The sequence below is a fragment of the Stenella coeruleoalba genome (genome assembly GCF_951394435.1).
Source record: "Stenella coeruleoalba genome assembly, chromosome: 19".
Taxonomy (NCBI): Eukaryota; Metazoa; Chordata; class Mammalia; order Artiodactyla; family Delphinidae; genus Stenella; species Stenella coeruleoalba.
Window position 1 is genome coordinate 55,565,850 of NC_137165.1, and position 25,194 is coordinate 55,591,043.

Genomic DNA, 25,194 nt, shown 5'->3' on the forward strand with positions numbered 1-25,194 from the left:
TATGTCTTTTTTGGAAAAATGTCTATGCAGCTCATTTGCCCATTTTTTGATCAGATTATTTCGTTTTTTGCTGTTGAGTTGTATGAGTTCTTTATATATTTTGGATATTAACCCCTTGTCAGATACACGGTTTGCAGATATTTTCTCCCATTCCATTATGTCGCCTTTTGATTTCGTTGTTTCTTTTTCTGTGCAGGTGCTTTTTAGTTTGATATAGTCCCACTTTTATTTATTTTTGCTTCTGTTGCTTGTCCTTTTGGTGTCATATCCAGGAAATTACTGCCAAGACCAAAATCAAGGAGCTTTTCTCTTATGTTTTATTCTAGGAGTTTTATAGTTTCAGGTCTTAAGTTTGTCTTTAATCCACTTCGAGTTCACTTTGGGGAGTGGTGTAAAATAGAGGTCCAATTGCCTTCTTCTGCATATGGTTATCCAGTTTTCCCAACATCGTTTATTGAAGAGACTATCCTTTTCCCATTGAGAAGAGTTAATATTGTTAAAACGTCCATATCGCCCAAAGCCATCCGTTGATTCGATGCAATCCCTATCGCAATTCCAACGGCATTTTTCACAGAAATAGTAAAAAACTATTCTAAAATTTGTATAGAGCCACAAAAGACCCCAAATAGCCAAAGCAATCCTGAGAACAAAGAACAAAGCCAGAGGCACCACACTTCCTGATTCCCAACTATACTACAAAGTTATAGTAAACCAAAAGAGTATGCTCCTCATAAAAATAGACACATAGGGAATTCCCTGGTAGTCAAGCGGTTAGGACTCAGCACTTTCATTGCGGTGGCCCGGTTCAATCCCTGGTTGGTGAACTGAGATCCTGCAAGCTGCAACCAAAAAAAAAAAAAAAAAATAGACACATAGACCAATGGAAGAGAATTGAGAGCCCAGAAATAATAGCAAATAGAAATAGCGAACAGTACTTGCTAAGGGAGCCAAGAATGCACTTTGCTCTTTAAAAGATGCTCTTTGGTGTGTACACAGACCCCCCCCCCACTGGGTTAAATCAATCATTGTGGTTTCCCCACAGTTCCAATCAGCTTGAATCCCTCTGGCTTTTACGAGGGGGATGGCACAGGGGCTGTGACACTCTAACAGGAGGGAGAAGTGATAGCTAACAGCCTGGCATGGAGAGCAGTTATAGGAGAATTTATTCATTCACTGTTTACTGATCACCTACTATGTGCCAGGCCACGTTTGGACCACGAGAGGTGGTGCAGGGGAAAAAAATGGACATAGCCCCAATCCTTCAGAGCTACGAAATCCCAATAACAAGAAGCCTCGAAGTGTAGGGAAACCATCCTATAACTTCTCCAGTCCTTCGGGCTTCCCTGTGTAATGCTGATTCATCTTCTTAATGAATCGTCCTGAGTCAGCAAGTAAAAGGTTAGATTACCCTCACTTTAGGCTTTACAAAGCCATGGGAGGGTGCAGGATGTTTTGGAAAAGCTATCCATCAGGAAACAAAAACATAAACAAAACGGGAAAGACATCTATCAAAAATAATCAACTTTTGTTGTTAATGGATGCATGTCAGTTATGTGAAAAATACAGAAGTGGAATGCTGTGTCCCCTGGCCATGCCAGAGAAAGAAATGCGGTAGCACTGGGCTTCGGGGGGTGCGGGGATGCTCAAACTCTCACGCACACGCCACGCCACCCCTACCCGGCCTGCCTCACCCCTGCCGGGGCTCAGCTGGTTCGTAAAGGAAGCGTGGTTCAAGTTCACCGCCAGCTGGTAACTGGGAGGTGAGTATTTGGCACTCCTGCTTCTAAAATACTTGAACACTCATGACGTCATCAACCCCGACAGCAGCTTCTTTGACAAATGGGAAACCAAGGCCTGTGTCCCTCAACCGCACAGAAAATACATATATCTGATGCTTTACAGTGTTTTAAAAAGACTTCCATATACATTGTGTCATTCGAGCTTCAACCACTCATAAAGCAGGCAAGTGGACTTTATGATACTGCTTTTACAGGTAAAGAAGCAAGCTCAGAGAAGTTAAGTGACTAGCCCAAAAGCACACAGCAATTGTGCAGAGTCATCCAGGGACAGAGCAGGGTGTGGCCTCTTCCTATCCCATTAAACTCCTGTATTTACCATGGAGACTAGGAGTGAAAAGCCCTGCCCATTCTTGGTGTTTTCCTATCCAGGGTCTCCCTTCCTGAGGAGCCCCCCACGGCCCCTCCACAGAATGTCATCGCCAGCGGCCGGACCAACCAGTCCATCATGATCCAGTGGCAGCCACCTCCCGAGAGCCACCAGAATGGCATCCTTAAAGGCTACATCATCAGGTAGGCGTCCGCACCAGGGAAAGGAGGGGCCGCCCAGACTCAAGAGGAAAGAGATGAGGGAGGGTCAGGGAGTGGATTGGAAAACAGAGCAGATTCATGGCAGGTCCTTCTTCATCCACAAGGACCAGGCAACAAGAAATGCCTACACGACAGTAGGAGGGATTGAAGTTAGACATCTAGAAGAACTTCCAGCAGTGAGAGCCTTGGAAACCAATAGGAATGGTTAGAGAGGAGATCCAATGTAGCCTCCTTAAGCCTGTATGGATGGCAGGTCTGCCAGACATCAGGGCTACATAGGAGTAGGGCTACACGGAGACACGTTACTATCCAGGGGACCAACCACCTGGGAAACCAAGAATATTCTAGAAGGCCAGATTTCCCCAGGACAGACAATGAGTGGACGAATTACTAGGCCAAGAACTGGTTAAAAAGTGGAAGTCCTGTCTTTGGTCCCTACTGCCCAGTGGAGCCCAGTTATATAGCCTTTTATTTTTACATTTGACTATGGGTGCTTTACTGGTAACCTGAAAGTGTATTACTAAGTTGTTACTAAAATTTGGTATTCATAAAAGAAAATTAGCCTGCTACTTGAAACTTCTGAGAACTCGTGTCAGTATTCTGAACTCTGGCTGGTTGCAAGATGCTAGGCAACTTCACACGTCTCTTTCCTGAATGTGTACACTCACAGCACTGGAATTCCCCGATTTTGGAAGCAGTTACTGTTGGTTGGGCTGCTCTGTTATCGGTTAATTTCGTCGTGGGCTTTTTGGTGAATCCTAAAGAGTGGTGGTTCTCAAAGTGTGGTCCCTGGACCAGCAACGTCAGCATCACTTGAGAACTTGATAGGAATGCAAATTCTCAAGTCCTACCCCTCACCTATGGAATGAGAACCTTTGGGATAAGCCCAGCAATCTGTGTTTCAACAGGCTTTTCGGGTATCTTTAATGCACGCTAAGGCTTTGAGAACCACTGCTGTGGGGTTTTGTGAAGCATCAGAATAAGTTGGGGCCTCTGATTTCCCCATAGTTAGACGCTAGAGTATGTGTGCACTGTTGTTCTCCTATGAGCTATCCATCCTCCAGAATTTGCCTGCACGTATCCCATTTCTTTATTACCCTGCGTTCTTTTTTCCAGTGGAAGGTGGAACTTGGTAGAGTACGCAGCCTCAGGTTTTTTTCTTTCCACCTCAGTGAATGGCTGTCAGGAGAGGGAGCCCTTCTCCTAGAAGGAGAAAGGAAATGAGCCCAACCTTTGGAGACCACTCTCTGATCAGCGACCCCTCAAAGCTAGACCCGTGAGATCTTCCCAGGAGCTCTCAGCATCCCTGGCTAGCTATCCTACCAATGTCCTCCTCCCCCCTCAAAAAGAAGAGTCCAGACACATCCCCTGGACTTGCGTTATCCCGTGGGGTAGCCGCTGGTCACTTGCAGCCATTTAAATTAATAAAAAAGTAAATTAAATGACAGACGTAGTTCCTCAGTTACATTAAGCGCGTTCCAGGTGCCCAAAAACCACAAGTGCCAGCAGGTTCCATGTTGGGCAGCATGGATGTGGGTTTCCACCATCACAGACAGCTTCCTGGGCACGAGGACAGCAGGCTGACTCCAATCCATGGCATCTTGGCTTTCTCCCCTCAGGTACTGCCTGGCCGGGCTGCCTGTTGGGTACCAGTTTAAGAACATCACGGATGCTGACGTCAACAACCTGCTGCTGGAGGACCTCATCATCTGGACCAACTACGAGATCGAGGTGGCCGCCTACAACAGCGCCGGACTGGGCGTCTACAGCAGCAAAGTCACCGAGTGGACACTGCAGGGAGGTGGGTGGGGACAGTGGCCGTGGAGGAGCTGGCACTTCCCCCTCTCCGTGCCTGATGGGTCCTGACTGTCCAGTCCTGACTGCCTCAACCGTGTCACCTGTTTTATCCAGTCCCAGGCTGTCACATGCTGTGCCCAGCTACCCCGTAGGGTGGGGGGACGGAGGGAAAGATGGATGAAGAGGTTGGGGTGGGTGTGATGAACGCAGAGGCTTCGGGGATACAGGGGCCTTCTGCAAAGTTACCCATTAACTGGATCATGAAACAGCTTACATTTAGCGTTGCACCTAAAAACCACCCTGAGCGTTTTCAGATCCGTCACTTTTATTTGTGGGTACCCTGTGAAATGGGCCAGACCGGTTTCATTAAGCCCAAACTACTCTGCAGAAAGAGGGCATCTGAAGTCTCCGTAGCAGCAGGGGAGGAGCTGGGGGGAGGGGTGTAAAGCAGGGTCCGCAGACCTCGTGTGTTTTCGCTGCTTAACCGGGCCGGACAGTCAGACGGTGCCCCCTCCACACACACCCCTACCTCTCTGCTCTCCTCCAGTGCCCACGGTCCCTCCGGGCAACGTGCATGCAGAAGCCACCAACTCCACGACCATCCGCTTCACCTGGACTGCCCCCAGCCCCCAGTTCATCAACGGCATCAACCAGGGCTACAAGGTACTTAGGCCTCTCCTTGCCCCGAGAGGAAGCCTGGAGATTCCCGGAAGGACGCAGGCCACAGAGGCAGGGAGAAGGCGAGGAAGGGGGAGGAGGGAGTCCCCGCTCTGTGTCTGAATCATTGGTTCAAGCCAAGCAGAGGACACGTGATCAAGGCAAGGGGCATGCGGGCTTTCCCCAGGTCCACGTCCAGGCCACGGGGAGTACGGGCACTGGCCTGTCTGTGACCCAGTGCAGGGAGCAGTCAGTCTCGATGAGCCTGCCTTATGAACGAAACCAGGTTTGCTTCAGGTTCAGGGTCCCCGCACAGCCACGGCCCCATCAGAAAAATCCAGAACGGGGCTTCCCTGGTGGCGCAGTGGTTGAGAGTCCGCCTGCCGATGCAGGGGACACGGGTTCGTGCCCCGGTCCGGGAGGATCCCACATGCCACGGAGCGGCTGGGCCCGTGAGCCATGGCCGCTGAGCCTGTGCGTCCGGAGCCTGTGCTCCGCAACGGGAGAGGCCACAACAGTGAGAGGCCCGCATACCGCAAAAAAAAAAAAGAAAGAAAAATCCAGACCGTGCTTCTTACCCCCAAGCCATGGGCTAATGGGCACTCTGCAGGGTCATCTGTCCTCAGACTGTACTTGACCCTACACAGTGTGTTTAAGGGCAGGAGTAGGACTCAGAAAGCTTAGATTAAAGTCCTGGCTCTGCCTCTGGCCAGGCCCCTGGACAAGTCCTATGAACTGTCTGAGCATCCTTCCTTCAATAAGTGTTTACTGAGCCCAACCATGGGCGCTGTTCTGGCTGCTGGAGAGCCAAGAGACATCCTGTTTCCTCCTTTGCACACGAAGGTGATGATAATTTCTGTCCCTTAGGATTGCATGAGGATTCAATGAGAATATTTGTAATTTTTTCAGCAGAATGACACCTAAGAAGCATTCCGAAAACAGTAGCAATAGTAGTAGAAATGGATTCGTTGCTCAGGCTGCCCTCACAGAGTATCACAGACTGGGCGGCTTAAACAGCAGAAATGTATTTCCTCACAGTTCTGGGGGCCGGAAGTCCAAGGTCAAGGTGCTGATAAGGCTGGTTCCTTTTGAGGCGTCTCTTCTTGGCATGTAGACAGCCGCCTTCTCTGTGTCCTCACGCGTCTTCCTTCTGTGTGTCTGTGTCCAGACTTCCGCTTCTTAGAAGGACACCAGTTCTGTTGGATGAGGACCCACACTAAGGACCTCGTTTAACTTAATTACCTCTTTAAAGGCTATCTCCAAACACAGTCACATTCTGAGGTCCTGGGGGTTAGGGCTTCCACATAAAAATTGGAGGGGAAACAATTCAGCCGTAACAAAAAGCACTAGTAGCAGTGGTGATGGTGATGGTAGTAGATATGCTATAATTGGAACTGTGCTGCAAGTCGGGACTTCTCAACCATCCCCTTCTGGCAGCCACTCCTGGGTCTCTCCTCTCACCCCACGAGGAGCACGGAGCCGACCTTCCCTAAGAGAATGGGAGATGGCAGATCACAGAGTGTGTGGTCCACGCCGTGTTTTACAGCTTGGCCTCAGCTGAGTGGGGCGGGTGGGAGGAGGCAGTGCGCTCCCTCTGGATGTGAGAGGCATGTCACCAGGAAGCCAGCCGTGGAGGGCAGGGAACCGCGGGCTCTGCTGGCCTCGAGGTGACCGCAGATACTTCCAGAAGATTCCCACACCAGCCGTGTGTGACAACAAGGACCATTTCTAGGACTAGCAGCCTTAGCCTTTGTTGCTGCAAGGTGGGGGATGGCTGGACGGGAAGGGGCTGAGATTAAATCACCCAGAGAATTTTCTGCCGGTGTTTCAAGTAAAGGAGGGAGGGTCCAGATCCCGATACACCCCAGCCGCAGACATCTCGCTTCTAGGAAAGTGCGTCACCGAAGCCGAGCGGGGCCCTCCTGGACCAGGGCTGTAGCTGCTCGCCGGTAGTGCCGGCTGGCTGGAGAAACCTCCTAATTGGGACTCTGGGGGGAGGCAGTGGAGGGAAGAGGGAGGCTTGCGTCATGCAGAGGAGCTGAGCTGGGAAGAATTAGCTTCTTGCTGCTGGTTCTAAGTTTCCTTCCACTTTGGGGAGACCTGGGCTGCAAACTTCTAAGACAAATGGCTCCCGGAGGGCCAAGGAGACCAGCTTAGTGGCCGGGACAATTAGGGCAATGACCCAGAGCCAGAGGAAGCTGCAGGAGCCCACCTGATTCCCAGGTCCAGTCTGTGCCCAGCACCCCATAACTGCTCCAAGAAAGTCAGCAGAAATGAATTGTCCAGATAGCTTGAGCATAGAAACTGGTGCGTAAGAAGAGCTCACGCTTCCAGGGCACTTTCTAGAGGCCAGGCAGGATGCCTGGGCTTCCCTCACATTCTTGTCTCCTACAAGCTGCACAAGACCCCTAAGAAGGAAGGCGTGTTATCATCACCCCATTTTACAGAGGAGGAAACCGAGGCATGAGGGCCAGTGACTTGTTCACAGTCAGAGTAACTGCAAAGCTTGGCTTCGAACTCCAGAGCCTGCACTTCGTCTTGCATTAAAAAGAAAGTGTTGTATGATTTAATTGTAAATAACTATAACTTGATTTTTTCTGAGTATGAATGGATACAAGTGGGGATTTTGTTTCCTGCTCCTTTGGCCTTCAGTATCACAGGGAGGGGAAAAAAGCAGCGTCTGTCCCTTCCATCCTTCCAGTGAGAAGGGACCGTTTTTTCCCCTTTGAATTGTGAACAATTTCAAACATCTACAAAAGTAGTGAGGAGACTAAGATGACTTGATCAGACCATAACGCACCCTGGCTTCGACAGTTACCAACTCACGGCCCAATGCGTTCCCTCTATTTTCCAGCCCTCTGCTTCTCCCCTAGAATATTTGTAAGGAAATCCCAGGTATTGTAGCCTTTCACCCATAAATATTTCTGCAGAGAAATATTATAGATAAAGTCTCTACTTAAAACCTAAACACAATGACCACATTCCCATTATAGTGCCTTAAAAAATCAACAGTCCCCTTAATAGCATCAGATACCCCGTCAGCATTCAAATTTCCCCAGTTGCCGCGGCATTTCTTTTACTGGTTGGTTTATTTGCCTCAGGGTCCAAATGAGAGCCACACAGTTGCAACTGGTTGAAGTTTTCTAGGTCTCAGTTGATCTACAGATTCTCTCTCCTTTCTCTCTCTCACTCTCTCTTCCTTTTAATTTATTTAGTAAAGAAACTTAGTCAGGGCTTCCCTGGTGGCGCAGTGGTTGAGAGTCCGCCTGCCGATGCAGGGGACGCGGGTTCGTGCCCCGGTCCGGGAGGATCCCACATGCCGCGGAGCGGCTGGGCCCGTGAGCCACGGCCGCTGAGCCTGCGTGTCCGGAGCCTGTGCTCCGCAGCGGGAGAGGCCACGACAGTGATAGGCCCGCGTACCGCAAAAAAAAAAAAAAGAAAAAAGAAAGAAACTTAGCCATTTGTCCTATGGAGTTTTCCACAGCCTGGATTTGCAACTGCATCCCTGTGGGGTCATTTACTATATCCCTCTGAACACTATATTTGCAGTAAATTGGAATTTAGAACTAGAGGCTTGATCATATTCAGATTTGATTTTTTTTTTTCAAAATATTACTTCCTAGATGGTGCTATGCATCTTCATTAGAAGGCACGGAGTCTGCGTGTCTCTCTTACTAGGATGTGGTGACCGTTGACCACCCTTGTGTGCTCTATTATCTCAATAGGGGATACTTGAGGATATGAAATGTATTCAAGTATCAAAATGAGGATACTTGAATATTATGATTTCTCCTTGATTTATGAGTTGAAATACTTTCCCCCCAAAAGAATTTTTCCGTTAACAACTTTTTGGTTACCTGAAGGTTTAGTTCGTCTAGGAAAAGCATGGTAAATGCTCAGTTCTCTTCCATGACTTAACAATTTTCAGAATAGTGAATTGGTTCCATAGCATCTTCTAAGGTGACAGATGAGTTTGGATGGGGGCAGAGGGAGGCATCTTTTTGTTTTGTTTTTGTTAGTATTATTATGTCCTTAAGGATTTTTAATACGTCTGATATGTTTCAATCCACTGCCATTATTACTCTCATTGATACCAAATTGACCCATCACCCACCTCTTCCAAGTTGGTGAGTCCTTTTGATGTGGCCCCAGGAGTCTTTTTTTTTTAATTCTTTTTTTTAAATTTTATTTATTTATTTATTTTTGGCTGTGTTGGGTCTTCGTTTCTGTGCGAGGGCTTTCTCTAGTTGTGGCGTGCGGGGGCCACTCTTTTTTTTTTGCTGTACACGGGCCTCTCACTGCTGTGGCCTCTCCTGTTACGGAGCACAGGCTCCGGACGCGCAGGCTCAGCGGCCATGGCTCATGGGGCCCAGCCGCTCCGCGGTATGTGGGATCTTCCCAGACCAGGGCTTGAACCCGTGTACCCTGCATTGGCAGGCGGACTCTCAACTACTGCGCCACCAGGGAAGCCCGGGGACCACTCTTCATCGCGGTGCACAGGCCTCTCATTGTCACGGCCTCTCTTGTTGCGGAGCACAGGTTCCAGACGCGCAGGCTCAGTGGCCATGGCTCACGGGCCCAGTTGCTCCGTGGCATGTGGGATCTTCCCAGACCAGGGCTTGAACCCGTGTCCCCTGCATTGGCAGGCAGATTCTCAACTACTGCGCCGCCAGGGAAGCCTGCCCCAGGAGTCTTTGATAGGTTCCTTGCTATCTGGTATGACAGGGTGGCCCAAGGTAGCTCCTTTTCCTGCCCTGTGCCTGGGATCAGCCATGTCATCAAGGAGCCCTTGTTTCTTTTTTTTTTTTTTTTTTTTTTTTTGCGGTGCGTGGGCCTCTCACTATCGTGGCCTCTCCCCTTGCGGAGCACAGGCTCCGGACGCGCAGGCTCAGCGGCCATGGCTCTCGGGCCCAGCCGCTCCACGGCACGTGGGATCCTCCCAGACCGGGGCACGAACCTGCGTCCCCTGCATCGGCAGGCGGACTCCTAACCACTGCGCCCCCAGGGAAGCCCCCTTGTTTCTTTTAATGATAGTTAGATACCAAAATCTGGGCACTGGGGCTGCTCCTGGTTCTAGCATTGGTTGTTGTTTCAAGGCCCTGTGAATGGACAACTCAGAAATACTTTTTTTAAAGATAAAACACATACTGATACTTCCAATTCAATTTCAGGACTCTAACATTTTAAAAATAATCTCATTGGTCTTTTGTCTCTCTTTTGTCCATTCTGAAAACCTAGTTTCTTCCACAGCAACAGAATTACTCACTACTTGATCCCACAAATACCCACGACAGTTTCAGAACAGCAATATCAACACTGTGATTACTGAAAATAGTTTCAGATTATCTGTACTTCTCAGGAGGTATCCCACCAGGGATACAGTCCCCCCCTTTCTGTGCTGCAAAGTCTCTGAAGTGGTTTCTTTCTGTGTAATTTTGCTACAGTTCAATATACAGTGAGGTTCATTTGTTTCATTTGGGTTTCGATTTTTAGGGATTGATTTTTTTTATTTAATTTTATTCTATAATTATGTAGCATATTTACGTGGTTCCAAAGTTAAATCTACAAAGCAAAGTTAATTCAGAAAAAAATCAGCCTGAATTCTGGTCCTCCTCCTTCCCAAGAGAAGTGATTTCTTTTTGTTTGTTGGTTTGGTTCGGTTTTCCCTTCCATGTCTTTAACATAAACAAAAGCTATGCATGTATAAATATGTACCGTCGCCTTCTTAGATAAATGACAGTGTACTCCACATACATTCTCCATTTTGCTTTTTTATTTACATTGTATCCTGGAGGTCTCTCTGTAAGAGTATATAGAGATATTCCTTGTCCCTTTTTAAAAAATCTGTATCGTGTTCCATTATGTGGATCTCCCATTGTTTAGTCAGCCAGCTCCCTAGTGATGACATTTTGGTTGTTTCCAGTCTTTTACTATAACAAAGATTTCTGCAGTGAATAGTTTTGTGCCTACATTTTTTTGTACTGTCACATATAACTCTGAAACAGACTCTTAGAAATGAGATTGCTGGGTCAAAAGGTAAATGTGCATAATTTTGCTGCTATTGCCAAACCGCCCCCGTTATTTTTTTAATTTTTTAATTTAATTTTTAACTGGGAATATAGTTACACGATTCAAAAACCAACAAATGTAAAAAGATAAACTTGTAGCAGGCAGACATCCTCCATCTCACGCCATGCCAGCCCAGTCCCTCATCTGCCTGGTTCTATCCCACCCAACCTTGAAATTCTCCACACTCCAGGGAACCACCGTTGTTAATTTCTTACATATCCTTCCAGGATGTTTTGTGCGAATCCGTGCAAAAGAGATAGAAAAGTAGAGGGAAAGACAAAGGGAGGGTGCAAAAGAGAATTTCCCCTACTTGTTTTTAACTCCAGAATCTAGCAGGTTATACTCTCCTAGACTCTCGAGCCCGCGAGGTACTGCCTCCATCAGAAACAGGAGGCACGTCAGTTCAGCCCTTTTCCCCACAACCATTGAGGTAGCTAATACCGGCTCCTGTAATAGCCTGAGGCTCAGAGAGGTTGAGTGATTTTCCCAGGGTCACACAGTAAATGGCAAAGCTGTGCTCTGTCGTCCTTTCTCTCGGCTTTGGCTGCACATTCTGCACCCTGGCCCCCCCACCATCACACACACACACACACACACACACACACACACACACACACACACCTTTCAGTTACAGGGGTGACCCCCTGGGCCTCTGCTGTCTAAGCTGGAGTTGCCTGTCCCACCATCTAGATCTGAAGTCCCCCCACAAGCACACTCACCCACACACCCCAGCCATGCTCAGGGCAGCCCAGTCTGCTTAGAATCCAAGACCAAGGACCTGAGGAAGTCAATCAGCGCTGACCCCCGGTAACAAGAGCAGGCGTGGAGAGCCCCCAGCCCTCACCTGGGAGCTGTGTGTACCTCGGCAGATAGAGGGCTGCGTCTAAGGTCTCAGGTCCACAAATCTGAAGCCAGATCCAGGTGGTCCCCTGTGCACTGACCAGTCCTCAACCTTCCTGAGCCTTGGTTTCCTTTTTGTAGCAGCACAGGACAGTGATTCGCATGTCATCCTCATCGTGATGGTGAAACGGGACTGGTCCGTGATGGGCTTAACCCAGTGCCAGGCACACAGGAAGGGCTCATGGGACCAGAGCCCAGTGTGTGTGTGGAGCACAGCCTCCACCCCATGGCTGCCCAGAGCCCAGCCCCTTGGAAGCAATAGAGGTGCAGAAGACAATTCTATTGTCTTCCTGGACCTGAGGGAGAGGCCTCTTAACCCCTTAGCCTCCTCCTCTTTGGATGCAGCTACAGGACACGTGGTTCACATCCCAGAGTAAATGTTTTGAAGCAACCCCTGTCCTGCCTCCGTCTTGGGCTCTGGGCCTGGACCTGGAGGATGCTGCTGTGGTCATGACTCCACCCAACCGCACTACCATCACCCTGTCCCCATCTTCTTTGTCATATCTGAAGACAATTCCCTGTGAATGTGCTTTAAGGCACCTGTCAAGACATTCTTTGTCCCTTATTTTTTTAAATAGTAGTGATCACAATTGGCCTAAACCCGAAAAAATAATATTTACCCAGATTTTGCACTTACTGGAGAATGCACCACACAATTCTAATGGTGTAATTAATTCGCAATTACATTGATTAAAGTATATTAAAACATCAAGCTTGTTTCTTAATCTACTCCAGCAAAGTTCAGCAATTGAATTGCTATGAAACAAGATAACCGCAATAAGGATGGTATTTAACCTACGTATTAAATACCACTTAGTGTTTCTGATTAGTATTTTTAGGGTCTAATTGGTATCTAATTAACTTGCTATAGGCTATCTTTTCACAATACCAATTAAATTTCCAAACATGTTTTATAAACACACGGCCATGAAAAGGAGGAGATGAAGCATTGTCATGGGTCTGAGTTAATCAAGAGACATTGGCGTGGTATTGTTTTATGTCTATAAATACCCAGGCTTATTAAAATTCATCCAGCATACCTTTTCACCATTAATTGCTATTTAATCAATTTGAAATAATTGAGGAAATCTGTGAGACCAGCTGTCATTGTTAGAGACAGACAAAGGGCCCAGAAAATAGGAGTGTGGGGCGGGAGGTCAAGAAGCAGCAGGAACGTGCAGCAACACGGATGCAACTAGAGATGTTCCTGCTAAGTGAACTGAGTCAGACAGAGAAAGACAAACACCACGCGATGTCACTCATATGTGAAATCTAAAATACGACACAAATGAAGTTGTCTACGAAACAGACTCACAGAGAACAGACTTGTGGTTGCCAAGGGGGAGAGGGCTGGGGGAAGGATGGATTGGGAGTTTGGGGTTAGCAGATGCTAACATAGCAGATGCTGTATTTAATGCTAAAGTATTATATATAGGATGGATAAACAACAAGGTCCTACTGTATAGCACAGGGAACTATATTCACTATCCTGTGATAAACCATATGGAAAAGAATATTAAAAAAAAAAGAATGTATAGGGCTTCCCTGGTGGCGCAGTGGTTGAGAGTCCGCCTGCCGATGCAGGGGACATGGGTTCGTGTCCCGGTCCGGGAAGATCCCACATGCCGCGGAGCGGGTGGGCCCGTGAGCCATGGCCGCTGAGCCTGCGCGTCCAGAGCCTGTGCTCCGCAACGGGAGAGGCCACAATGGTGAGAGGCCCGCGAACCGCAAAAAAAAATAATAATAAAAAAAGGATGTATAAATGAATTACTTTGCAGAAGTTAACACAACATTGTAAATCAACTTTATTCTTCAATTTTTAATAAAAGAGGAAGGAAGGGGAGGTGGGGAGTTTATGCAATTATGGCTGGGATATGTAGAGTGGAGATTAGAGGAAAAGTGATGCTGAATTTCCAGACGGGGTTTTCTTGCCAATGCTCCACCTCTAGAGGATGGTTACAGTTGAAATCCCAACTTGGAACAAGTTTAAAAGAGAGAGTTATCTACATACTGGAGTTCTTAGGAGGCACTGCCCCGGCCCAGGCAGAGAGAGGCATGGGAGCCCAGGTGTAGAAGCAAAGACCCTTAGCTACCCAGGAGCTGTGTGATATATTGTAAGTCACTTAGCCTTTCTGAGCCCGTTTCGTCATCTGTAAAAAGCAAGACTGGCTTCATGCCTGTGTGGGGGTTCAGGGCTCCACGCTCAGAAGGACCCCACGTTCAGTTACATGCTCTGCTGCTGTCTCTGGAAATTCTTCGTAATTTTTGAACAAGGGGGCCTCCATTTGCATTTTGCACTGGACCTGCAAATTATGTAGCCAGTCTTGGTCAAGTACCTCCCTGTGGGGTTGCTGTGGGAATCGAGTGGGAGACGACTCACTGAAACCACCCTGCCCAGTACCTTGCTTAGAGTAAATCACTCAGCAAATGGAGCAGCACACCAAAGTGAGCTCCCAGAGGACAGATGCTCCAGTGGCCTGTGGGTATCCGCCCGGCCTCCCCTCCCTGGGAGGAGGGACCCTAGGAAAGCTGGGCTCCCGGACACTCTCTGTCCGTTGGCCCAGCCTGTGGGAAAGCGCTGGGCCTCTGCTGGCGCGTGCTCGCTGCCGCCCTGCTTGAGTGGCTGCCCTCTCCGCAGCTGATGGCCTGGGAGCCAGAGCAGGAAGAGGAGGTTACCATGGTGACCGCCCGGCCCAACTTTCAAGACAGCATCCACGTGGGCTTTGTGTCGGGCCTGAAGAAGTTCACTGAGTACTTCACCTCGGTGCTGTGCTTCACCACCCCCGGCGACGGGCCTCGCAGCACCCCGCAGCTGGCGCGCACCCACGAGGACGGTAGGCAGCGCCCTAACCCTGGCTCCCTCTGCCCCCACCCCCCTCCACGGGCCAGGCTGAGCGCTCCAGGCCCAGGACGGCCCTGCTCTTGTCTTCGAGCCGGGCGTCACCCCTGGAGCCCCACGGGCTGTCTTGAGGACGGTGGTCTCTCTCCGGCTCTAACTGGCATGGGGTGGGTGGGGGACCCTTTTGGGTACAGTGCCAGGGCCCGTGGGACACCTGAGCTTCACTGAAATCCTGGACACCTCGCTGAAGGTCAGCTGGCAAGAACCAGGGGAGAAGAACGGCATTCTCACAGGTAGGCGCCACGGCATCGCTGCCCCGGGGTGAGACGGGCGGCAAAGGCCCGCCCGTCCATGCCCCTCCCTTCGACCTAGTGTCATCCAGAGCTTCCCAGGAGGCCACTCTTTCTTAGAAAGGACTCATGGGAGGCTCTCAGCCCCTGTGCTCTGAGCCGCATCCCAGATCTTCAGCCGCAGTGACCCACCCTCCCTCCTGCAATCCACACCCAACGAGGGGCACCCACCCAGGTTACACCCGGGGCCCCAGGCACGATGCTCCCACCTCCCTCGGCCCCCTCCTTCCAATGCGTGTCTAACTGCCAGACTAGTAAGGAAGTGAGAAGCAGGGCAGAAGGTTAAGGTCCCAGCCAAGCTCACACCACACTGGGGCCTCTCCCCAGGATATCGGATCTCCTGGGAGGAGTATAACCGGACCAACACCCGCGTGACACACTACCTGCCCAACGTCACCCTGGAGTACCGCGTCACGGGCCTCACCGCGCTCACCACCTACACCATCGAGGTGGCCGCCATGACCGCCAAGGGCCAGGGCCAGGTGTCTGCCTCAACCATCTCCTCCGGGGTGCCTCCAGGTGGGTTCCTGCCTCCAGCGCTGGGCTCCTGGCCTCTTGTTCTCCTGTTCGGGAGGAGGCCCCTTCTTCAGGAAGATTGGCTTCTTCCCACACAGCTCTCCCCTCCCTGGAGTCTGGGGTTCCCGGGTCCTCCCAGGGCCGGCTGCATCCTCGTGATGGTGAGGCCGTGTGGGCTGCTGCCGCTTCCTCCTCTGACTCTCGGGGAGCCCGGGCCCCCGCAGAACCCCACCCTTGCCTCCTTCCGCCACTGCCCCCTCCCTCTGCTCCAGGCTCTGCATCAAGCAGCGGTATCTATGATTCAGGGGAAGAATTCTCACTGTCGCCCAAAAGGTCCAAACAAATTCCAACCAGTGGAAATGTTGGTTGGGAAGGGGATAGAGCAGGGTGAGAATAACCTCACCCCCGGTGTAAACAGCAAGCTTTGGCCCCCATCGCGCTTCTGCCAGGCTCTGTGACCCTGAGCAAGTCAAGCGTCCCCCCCGTGCCTCAGTTTCCCCATCTGTGTCTATGGAGAGACACACTGGGTAGCCATGTGGTCCTGTCTGGGTCTGTAAGTCTGTGCTTGTGCGATGCGGCCAGAATCCCTCGACCTGCCCACCGAGGTGGTTGAGATACCTGAGCTTCAATTGACCCCAAGTGATACTCTGTAGTGCTCACCTGGCCCAGAGCTCAGTGCATCCGTGCACTTAGCCCTCCCAACAACCCTGAGGTAGGCAATGTTATTATCATCTCCATTTTACCGAGGAAGAGACTGCGGCACAGAAAGGTTAGGTAACTTGCCCAAAGGCACACAGCATCAGAAGCAGTGGAGTTGGATTTCAACTCAGACAGTCCGACCCCAGAATCTGTTCTCTCTCTGTTCACCCTGAACCCCAAGGTTCCTGGTCAGAATACAGGGACTTTGGGAATTCCCTGGTGGTGTAGCGGTTAAGAATCTGCCTGCCAATGCAGGGGACACGAGTTCGAGCCCTGGTCCTAGAAGATCCCACATGCCATGGAGCAACTAAGCCCGTGCGCCACAACTACTGAGCCTGCGCTCTAGAGCCCGCGAGCCACAACTACTGAGCCCGTGTGCCTAGAGCCCGTGCTCCACGAGAGAAGCCACCGCAGTGAGAAGCCCATGCACCTCAACGAGGAGTAGCCCCCGCTCGCTGCAACTAGAGAAAGCCCGTGTGCAGCAACGAAGACCCAACGCAGCCAAAAACTAAATAAAGTTAATAATTAAAAAAAAAAAAGAATACAGGGGCTTCCTCCCGTCCTCACCCCTCCTTCTGACCTCCCTCAGCCATTATTGGTTTGGGAGGGCTGTAATGGGTTGTGTGTAGATGGAGAGAATTCATTCAGGAAGCCCAGCCCCCGTTTCCTGGCCCTGGGGGTTCTCTCAGCCCCGAGCCTACCTCGGTCCCTGGTCTGAACACAGTGAGCCTTAGATGCAGGGCCGAAGGCCGTATTGTGGGTTGAGGCCTCGGCCATGCTCCTACTCCGAGGTGTCTAGGAAATTGTGACACACAGCCCCCCCCCCTCCACCCCGTGCCTGGAGAGTCCTGTGGGGGGGTGGAAGGACCTTCTTCTCACTCCTTTCCTGCCCTGTTTTCCTTTTCCAGAACTCCCAGGAGCCCCCACCAACCTGGGCATTTCCAACATCGGCCCCCGCTCCGTGACCTTGCAGTTCAGGCCAGGTTATGATGGGAAGACCTCCATCTCCCGCTGGCTGGTGGAGGCCCAGGTAAAGCTGCCGGAGGAGAGCCCTACAGCCTGGGCAGCCTGCTCCCCGGCCTTGGCCGCACGCCTGCTCTTGAGAGCAAATCACATGTGTGTTTCAATCTGTGTGAGTTTCACATGCAACTATCAGAAAGTCAGATACACCAGAAATGCCCACAGTTCCACCTGCACCTCACCTGCGTACACACACACACACACACACACACACACACACACACCCTCCTCTGGTCAGGGTGGTGACTGGCTAGCCTAGAGAAATAACCAGCTGCTTCCTGCAGCCCTTTACACCCATGGGTCTCACCTTTGCCTGCACCAGGGGAGTGTTCAGAAGTTCCAGCACCTGGGTCCCACCCCCAGAAATTCTGATTTTGATTTAGCTGGGGTTTTAAGAAGCGTGCCAGGGTGTTGGGGAGAATCACCTGGGAACTTACTGCTGATAGATATGCAGGCGCCTGGGCACCACCCCCGGGGGTTCTGATTGGCTGGGTCAAGGGCAGCGCCCAGGAGTGGGTTTATATAAGCATCCCGTGAGCTTCTGATGCAGGAGGGCTCGGGGTCCCACTTGAAGTCTTGTTTAAGGGCCTGGAAAGATGGGGGCCCCCTGTGGTGCCCTCCGGGTGAGCCCTGGGGTTTGTGTCAAGACCTTCCCTGGGCCGGGCTACACCTCCCGGGAGCTGGGGCTCAGAGCATCTCAGCCCGGCAGGCTGGCCAGGTCTAAGGGTGTCTCCATTTTCAGGTGGGCGTGGTCGGGGAGGGAGAGGAGTGGCTGCTGATTCACCAGCTCCCCAACGAGCCCGACGCCCGGTCCATGGAGGTGCCCGACCTGAACCCCTTCACCTACTACAGGTAATGGGTTAGGAAGGGGCGGGGGCTGCCCGGCCTGGGACGGGCTTTGGCCCTGGGGTCCTGCCCTCACCATTTTGCTCACCCGTCTCCGCCCATCTCAGCTTCCGCATGCGCCAGGTGAATATCGTGGGCACTAGCCCACCCAGCCAGCCTTCCAGAAAGATCCAGACCCTCCAGGCGCCCCCTGACATGGCCCCGGCCAACGTGACGCTGCGCACGGCGAGTGAGACCAGCCTGTGGCTCCGCTGGGTGGTGAGGCTCCCGCGAGGGCGGCGGGGGTGGGACGTCTCCTCGGGCCTCAGCACCCTGCAGAGGTGTCACTGCCTCAAAGCAAGCGTCCACGGGATTCCCTCCAGGCCCCTCCTCTGTTCTGAGCATCAGTCTTAGTCCAATGAACAAACGCCCCACGGGAAAAAAAGCTCGAAAATACTGTTCATTGAGTATTGCCACACGCCAAGCATTTTACATTATTTTTCTTCCATTTAATCCTCCCAGTAATCCTGCAAAGGACATGGTACTCTCCCAATTTACAGCTAAGAAAACAGGCTCCGAGAGGTTAGGAATTCACCCACAGTCACACAGCTCCCGGGGTGGTTCTGGGCTTCGGATGTAAGTTGTCTCACCCACCAAGTCAGAGAGGGAGGGGTTGCTTCTCAGGTTGAGGGGGGGTCGGGGAGGCATTAGGCTCTGTCCCCACAGATCAGGGTTCCACATCGAGGGTCATTACCCCGGTGACCCTGCACGAGTGAGTAATCCGTGCAGAGGGCTTCTCCTCCTGCCAAGCTGGGTTCTGAGTGCTGTCAGAGTTGGACCTTGAACCCTCTCCACGAGCCTGTGACAGTGATCCTGGCCCCCACTTTACAGATGAGGAAACTGAGGCAGAGAGGGGTGGAATAACTGGCCCAAGACCCCCCCATACACACCCCCTAGTTAACAGCAGGGCTCGGGATCCCAACCCGGGGAGTCTGGCCCCCAAAATCCGCCGCCCTAACCCCTGAGCCAGCCCATCTTCTGGGGAACAGGAGAGAGCATTTCTCCCCCAGGACATCGCCTGGAACCGCGTTTCCCGGCGCGGTCGCCGCAAAGCAGCAACCCAAGAGGAATTCCTAGACAAGCAGACATGGGGCCAGCACCGAACAGCCCGGCTCCTTAGAGAACCCAGGAATGATAGCTTGAGGGGGAGCTGCCTGCCTCCACTTCACCAGGCCCCTCCGGCCATGCAACTCTTTTTTGCTTCCACTAAAGATGTCTTACTAGTTGCCACAAACTCAACTTGCAAAACCCCGAGCTGTGGGCTGGGATTTACCAGAAAGTCATTGCTGCCTTTCGCTTGCCCGGACACGCCTGATGGAGGCGCTAATGGCCATCAGCCCAGACGAGCGCTCGTTATGAATGACGACGGCCCTCCCAGGCGGCTGGGACCAGCAGCAGGCAGAGCTGTCAGGCCCAGTTCGCCCCTCGCCGACCCCCCGCTTCTCACCTCAGCTCTGCTCCCCTCCAGGCTGCTCCCCACGTCCCTTCTGCATCTCACTTTAAGGTTTCCAAATACTAAAAGGCTAAAAAGTCTGGTACGTAGGGTGGGAGCTGGAGGGGGAATAAAAGGCAGGGGTTGCACTGTGCGGGGCCCTGGGCCCCTCCGGTCCCACCTAATGGCGCATGGCCCGCTGCCTTTCCTTAGCAGGTAGGAGGGCATGTGCTCGAGGCCCATCTCAAGCTCTCAGGCCCGTTGATTGCTGTCTTAATGGTCTCTAGTCTGCTTCACTGAGTGTCTGTAGGAGCGGGGGCTGGCAGGAGGGACGGGGGACGTAGGCGGTGAGGCAGAGGCCGAGCAGCCAGAGAAAGCAGGTCAGGACGTGCAGGGCCTGCGGATCACGGGCTCGTCGGAGCCTCTGGGGAAGCAGAATGCGGGCAGGTGAGGGCTGAGGATGCCCCAGCTCCAGCCCTGTCACCTTCAGAGGAGAATCTGAAGGCTGGGCCCTCAGCTCGCGCCTGCTTCAGATCCCAGGCTGCCCCCAGTGTACAAAGACCTCCACCGCTTATCAGCACTGCCCAAGTTCATCCGCATGACCTTGAGCCGGTGACCACAGCCCCACCAGCCTAATCATAGGCTCAGGAGATGAAGCTGTCTTTTTTCTCTTCACTGAGACTCAAACAAAAAGAAGGAGGCTGAAACTGCAGCGGGAGAGACGGAGGTGTGCTGGATGGAAGGACCTCCTGACAGTGGCTGGAGCTCCGCCCATGCCTGAGGTGCTGCCTTCACACGCCTGCTTCTCCAAGGGCAGACACAACCTGAGACCGGGCGTGCCGTAGGCAGTTACATACGTGTATGTTGGCAGGCTGAGTGAGGGAGTTAAGTGGCAGAGACAGCCACTGCCACAGGTGCTGAGTGTGGGACAGACAGCCTTTATGCCTCTTCACCAGGGCCACCGCCCCTGGCAGGGTCATAAATTTGTCACCTGCACAATGAAGAGTGGATGCCGCCTCTCCTCTGAGCCCAGGGTAGAGAGACAGGGAGATGGTGGGACTGTCAGAAGCACAGAGTTACACAACTAAGCCACACCCAGGGGTGAGAGCGCCTCACATGGGTGCTGACAGGCTGGACAGTGGGCTGGGTAATCCCGAAGGCTGCCTGGAAGAGGCAGCACGAGCCAGGCAGTTCTTCCATACGCTAGGTGGGCCTGGCCTCACAGCTGCTTTTCCCACCCTGCCCTCCCGCAGCCTCTCCCAGAGATGGAATACAACGGGAACCCCGAGTCGGTGGGCTACAAGATCAAGTACAGCCGGGCGGACGGCCACGGCAAGACACTGAGCCACGTGGTCCAGGACCGCGTGGAACGGGAGTACACCATCGAAGACCTGGAGGAGTGGACGGAGTACCGCGTCCAGGTGCAGGCCTTCAACGCCATCGGGAGCGGGCCCTGGAGCCAGACGGTGTTGGGCAGGACCCGGGAGTCAGGTACTGCCCCTCATGCCAGCTACCCCACCCGCTTCACCACCCTGGGGCCTGGGGATACCCCCCACCTTTGTCTCTCTGCCCTCAGGGCCTTCTAAGGGCTCAAAGGCTGGAGCTGTTGTGCGAAAATGTCCTGGGCTCCTTTTCCTACTTGTGCTCAGCGTCCCGCAGAGCGCCCTGTGTGTGCGTGGCCGCGCCTTCCAGAACCTGATTTTCCCAGCACTGCTTCCAGAGGTTCCCAGGAGGGGCTTCCCGCCTCTGTGTCCCCACTTGTAACCCTGACACCCAGCAGTGCCTGTGAGACCCCAAGATGGAGGTGGGGGGGTGGGGAGAGGGTACGGGTTGGGTGAGCTCTCAGAACATTCCAGAAGCAGCAGCGGCTCGTAGGGGCCTGGCAAGGGGACACCCACGGAATGTGTGCTCCCGGCCTACAGGCAGCCCTCATCCAGCCGCGCGTGGCGTGTAGCTCTGTGGCTTTTTCCTGACGCCCTTTAAATGACGGCTGCCTTCCCGCCCTAGCCCCTCCCCCACCCCTCGCTGCCACGCCGCAGGAAATGCAGCCTCATCCTAACGTTAGTCTGAGGGGGGATAACGGGGAGGCTGATCTGAAGCCAGAAGCAGCATCTGCGACACTCCGGAGCCAAAGGCATCATCGTCGCAGAATAATTTGCTATTTGGGGACCGTGCCCCGTTTCCTTCCTCAGACCCCACTCCACCCCCTCCACTGTCGGGTCCGCTCTGGGTCGTGAGCTGCTTCTCTCCGCTCCTTTCTCCCCCAGTGCCGTCCTCGGGCCCCACCAACGTGTCTGTGCTGGCCACCACCTCCAGCAGCATGCTGGTTCGCTGGAGCGAAGTCCCAGAGGCCGACCGCAACGGGCTGGTGCTGGGCTACAAGGTGAGTCCCAGATCCAAGCACGGGAGGGGGCTGGAGCCCCTGCACCCACTTCCCTGTCCTCGCAACCCCCTGGGGCCCAGGACTCTGCCTTCTACAGTGGACACGGGGGATCTGCCGGCGGCATCCGCTGGTCACCATGACAACCAAGGAGTCCTCCCTTGGGGGTGGGGAAGCTTCCCATGAAGGCCTGAGGTCCTTGGGGCAGCTCTGCCTCCCCCAGGAGGCCACACTGGGTGCCCCAAGCCTCACTCTCAGCCCCGATGGGCCCAGCTTCAATTTCCATTATCTTCTAGAATTCCTCCCAAAGCTGCACCTACCGCCCCAGCCTGGAAGTCAGGAGACGTAGCTTAACATCCCAGCTCTGCCACTACTGGCTGTGTGACCTTGGGCAAGTCATGCCCCCTCTCTGGGCCTGTTTTCCCAGCTGGATGCTCTCTAAGGAACCTTCCAGCTGCATGGCTGACTGCATCTTTGTGTCCCCCTCCCTCCCCGAGCACTAGGCTTGTGTAACCTGGGAACCAAGCCCTTCCAGGGAGCCCCAGGTCCGCCCACTCATCCTCACCCACCTGGCTCCTGGGGAGGAGATAGGAGAGGTTCTGGCGGGACCAGACCCAGGCCGGAGGCCCTCACCCCTGCGCTGGGCTCCAACAGGTGCTGTATAAGGAGAAGGACTCAGACTCCCAGCCCCGGTTCTGGCTGGTGGAAGGGAACTCGTCACGCAGCGCCCAGCTCACAGGCCTGGGCAAATACGTGCTGTACGAGGTGCAGGTGCTAGCCTTCACGCGCATCGGGGACGGCAGCCCCAGCCATCCTGCCATCCTGGAGCGGACGCTGGATGACGGTACGTTTCCGTCCCTGGGAGCCTGGGGAAGGCTGAGAGCTGCGCTTTGTCCACCCCTACCCTGCCCAGCCCTGCCCCGCCCCTCTGAGGTCTCTCTCTGCCCCAAAGGGAACCGTGGCCTCAGGCTTCTGCTGGGGGAAGCAGGTCACTGAGGGCCACCAACCCCACTGCAAGGGATGCTAATTACAAACTGCGCATCCCTAAGGAAGAAATGACAATGCAAGGGCAGACTGGCATCTGATCCAGTCTCTCGGGGACAGGTGAACAGAAAAGAGGATTTGTACCCGCTTTGATTTCTTGTTCACCTGGGGCAGGCTCTCTCCGAGCCCAGGTCTGTGCAAGCGAAAGGCTTGATTTTTTCCTTTACACAAGCCTACGGGTCCTGTTAGCAAATGAGTGACTCCTGCCGGGCTCCAGGCATTCATCTCTGCAGCAAAACTCCCCATCGGAGGCTGAGCTGACAGGTCCTTTGCCCCCCTTTCTCCTCCCCACACACATCCTCACATACTGCTCACCAAAAACACTTGTGGGGTCGGGACGAGAGTGCAAAGCGAAGCCCAAACACCATATGTCTCTGTTCTAAAGTGATAAATGAAGCTAATGATCTGTTAAATTAAATATGTTCTACGCTCCTGCCGTGACAGATATACCCTCCTAATGACCTGGAAGGCCAAGTTCAAGTTTAGAAATCTCAGATTTCTTGGCATTCCGAATTAGATCGAGGCAGCCTGGGAAGAGCTGCCCCACCAGCCATCCCCCGACTCTGCCACCCTGTTGTCTCCCCCCGTCCCCATCTCCTCTGGCCCATATCATTCAGTTTCCATGCATTTGCCCAAAACACCTGCCCCTTGGCCATCCCTCCGTCCAGAGGGACAAGTCTACACCCTCAGGGGGGTGGCTCCGGGCCCCTGTAGAAGGGAAGCATGCCTGGGGCTGTTTGGGCAGGGAGCTCCGCATCCACGGGTCCCAGAGTGAGGTCCAGAAAGAGGAGCGGTGGAGCTCCAGGCCCGCGGGTCCCGGAGTGAGGTCCAGAAAGAGGAGCGGTGGAGCTCCAGGCCCGCGGGTTGCAGAGTGAGTTCCAGAAAGAGGAGCGGTGGAGCTCCAGGCCCGCGGGTTGCAGAGTGAGGTCCAGAAAGAGGAGCGGTGGAGCTCCAGGCCCGCGGGTCCCGGAGTGAGGTCCAGAAAGAGGAGCGGTGGAGCTCCAGGCCCGCGGGTCCCAGAGTGAGGTCCAGAAAGAGGAGTGGTGGAGCTCCAGGCCCGCAGGTTCCAGAGTGAGGTCCAGAAAGAGGAGTGGTGTGTGCTTGGGGTTGGCGCTTTCATTTGCCCCAAAGCTGGAGCCTCGGCCCCGTCTAGTTCCTGCCAAGTAACGCATAAACCTCACTGATAGCATCTCCCTGTCCTGTGTGAGGACACGGTGCCAAGCACAGACACACACTCCTCAAAAGTTCAGCGAGCAGAGTGACCCCTTCCCCTGCCCCCCGCCGTACTGCTCTGCCGGAGCCGGGCTGGTCTAGGGGCTGAGCAGCAGCTGCAGTGTCCCCTGCTTCTCCTCTTACCCTCCAGTCCCGGGACCACCCATGGGCATCCTGTTCCCAGAGGTGAGGACCACATCGGTTCGGCTGATCTGGCAGCCCCCCGCCGCCCCCAACGGCATCATTCTTGGTAAGCCTGTACCCTTCCTGGGCCCTGGCTGCAGGAAGAAGGAGGTATAAGGTGTAAAGGAGGCAGTTCAGTCTTGGCCGGAGAGAGGCTAAGCCCAGGACAAGTGTCCACATTCCTCAAGAATGGTTGTGAGTCTAATTTCTCCTACTGGAAATCTCAGCCTGTAAGATTATCAGCTGGAGGGCAAGGTTGAGGCTCAGGTGTCTCAGGGACCATTGGTCAGCTCTGTGCCTCCACGTGACCCAGGTCCCCAGGGGACTGGCCATCTGGTGACCCTCGGCCGCTGTTCCTAAGTGTAGCCAGGTGAGGGCGCACTGGCTGGCTCAGCGCAGCCGCGCCCACAGGTGGGAAAGGAGGCCTAAGGCACCCAGGAGGGATGCTACAGGTCGGAAGCATCATTTCGTAGTCACGGTTCCTGCTAACACACACACACACGCAGACACACACACGCACACGCAGACACACACGCACACACACACACACACGCAGACACACACACACACACACACACGAGAAGACTCACAGGCTTGAAATGAACAGCTGTGTGAACTTGAGCAAGTCGGCTTCCCTCCATGGCCTCAGCCCCTCACCTGTAGAACGGGGGATCGGACCACCTGTGCCGGTCCAGGGCTCAGTCCTGGCATCGTGCAGCGCCCGCCCCCTGTGAAAGCTGTGCCTCTGGAGACAGAGTCGATGGGGCTGGGGGTTGGGGGGTGGGGGGAAGGCGTTTGGGCTTAGAAAGACCTGGGCTGGAATTCCAGCTTGGTCAATTCCTGGCAGGTGGCCTGGCCTCCCTGAGCCTCAGTTGCCTCGTCGG

General features: G+C 53.4%; 1 protein-coding gene across 1 annotated transcript in view; it reads left to right on the plus strand.

The window, feature by feature from the left end:
* The window catches only part of SDK2 (sidekick cell adhesion molecule 2), a 263,746-nt gene that overhangs the window by 197,843 nt on the left and 40,709 nt on the right, over positions 1 to 25,194 (plus strand). Inside the window, exons 16-28 of the mRNA XM_079904193.1 lie at positions 2,169 to 2,309; positions 3,947 to 4,128; positions 4,672 to 4,787; positions 14,389 to 14,584; positions 14,784 to 14,882; positions 15,267 to 15,458; positions 17,063 to 17,184; positions 17,917 to 18,026; positions 18,128 to 18,278; positions 20,745 to 20,982; positions 21,759 to 21,874; positions 22,526 to 22,715; positions 24,279 to 24,377. Of these exons, the coding sequence (XP_079760319.1) occupies positions 2,169 to 2,309; positions 3,947 to 4,128; positions 4,672 to 4,787; positions 14,389 to 14,584; positions 14,784 to 14,882; positions 15,267 to 15,458; positions 17,063 to 17,184; positions 17,917 to 18,026; positions 18,128 to 18,278; positions 20,745 to 20,982; positions 21,759 to 21,874; positions 22,526 to 22,715; positions 24,279 to 24,377 (1,952 nt within the window). The remainder of the gene's footprint in view (positions 1 to 2,168; positions 2,310 to 3,946; positions 4,129 to 4,671; positions 4,788 to 14,388; positions 14,585 to 14,783; positions 14,883 to 15,266; positions 15,459 to 17,062; positions 17,185 to 17,916; positions 18,027 to 18,127; positions 18,279 to 20,744; positions 20,983 to 21,758; positions 21,875 to 22,525; positions 22,716 to 24,278; positions 24,378 to 25,194) is intronic.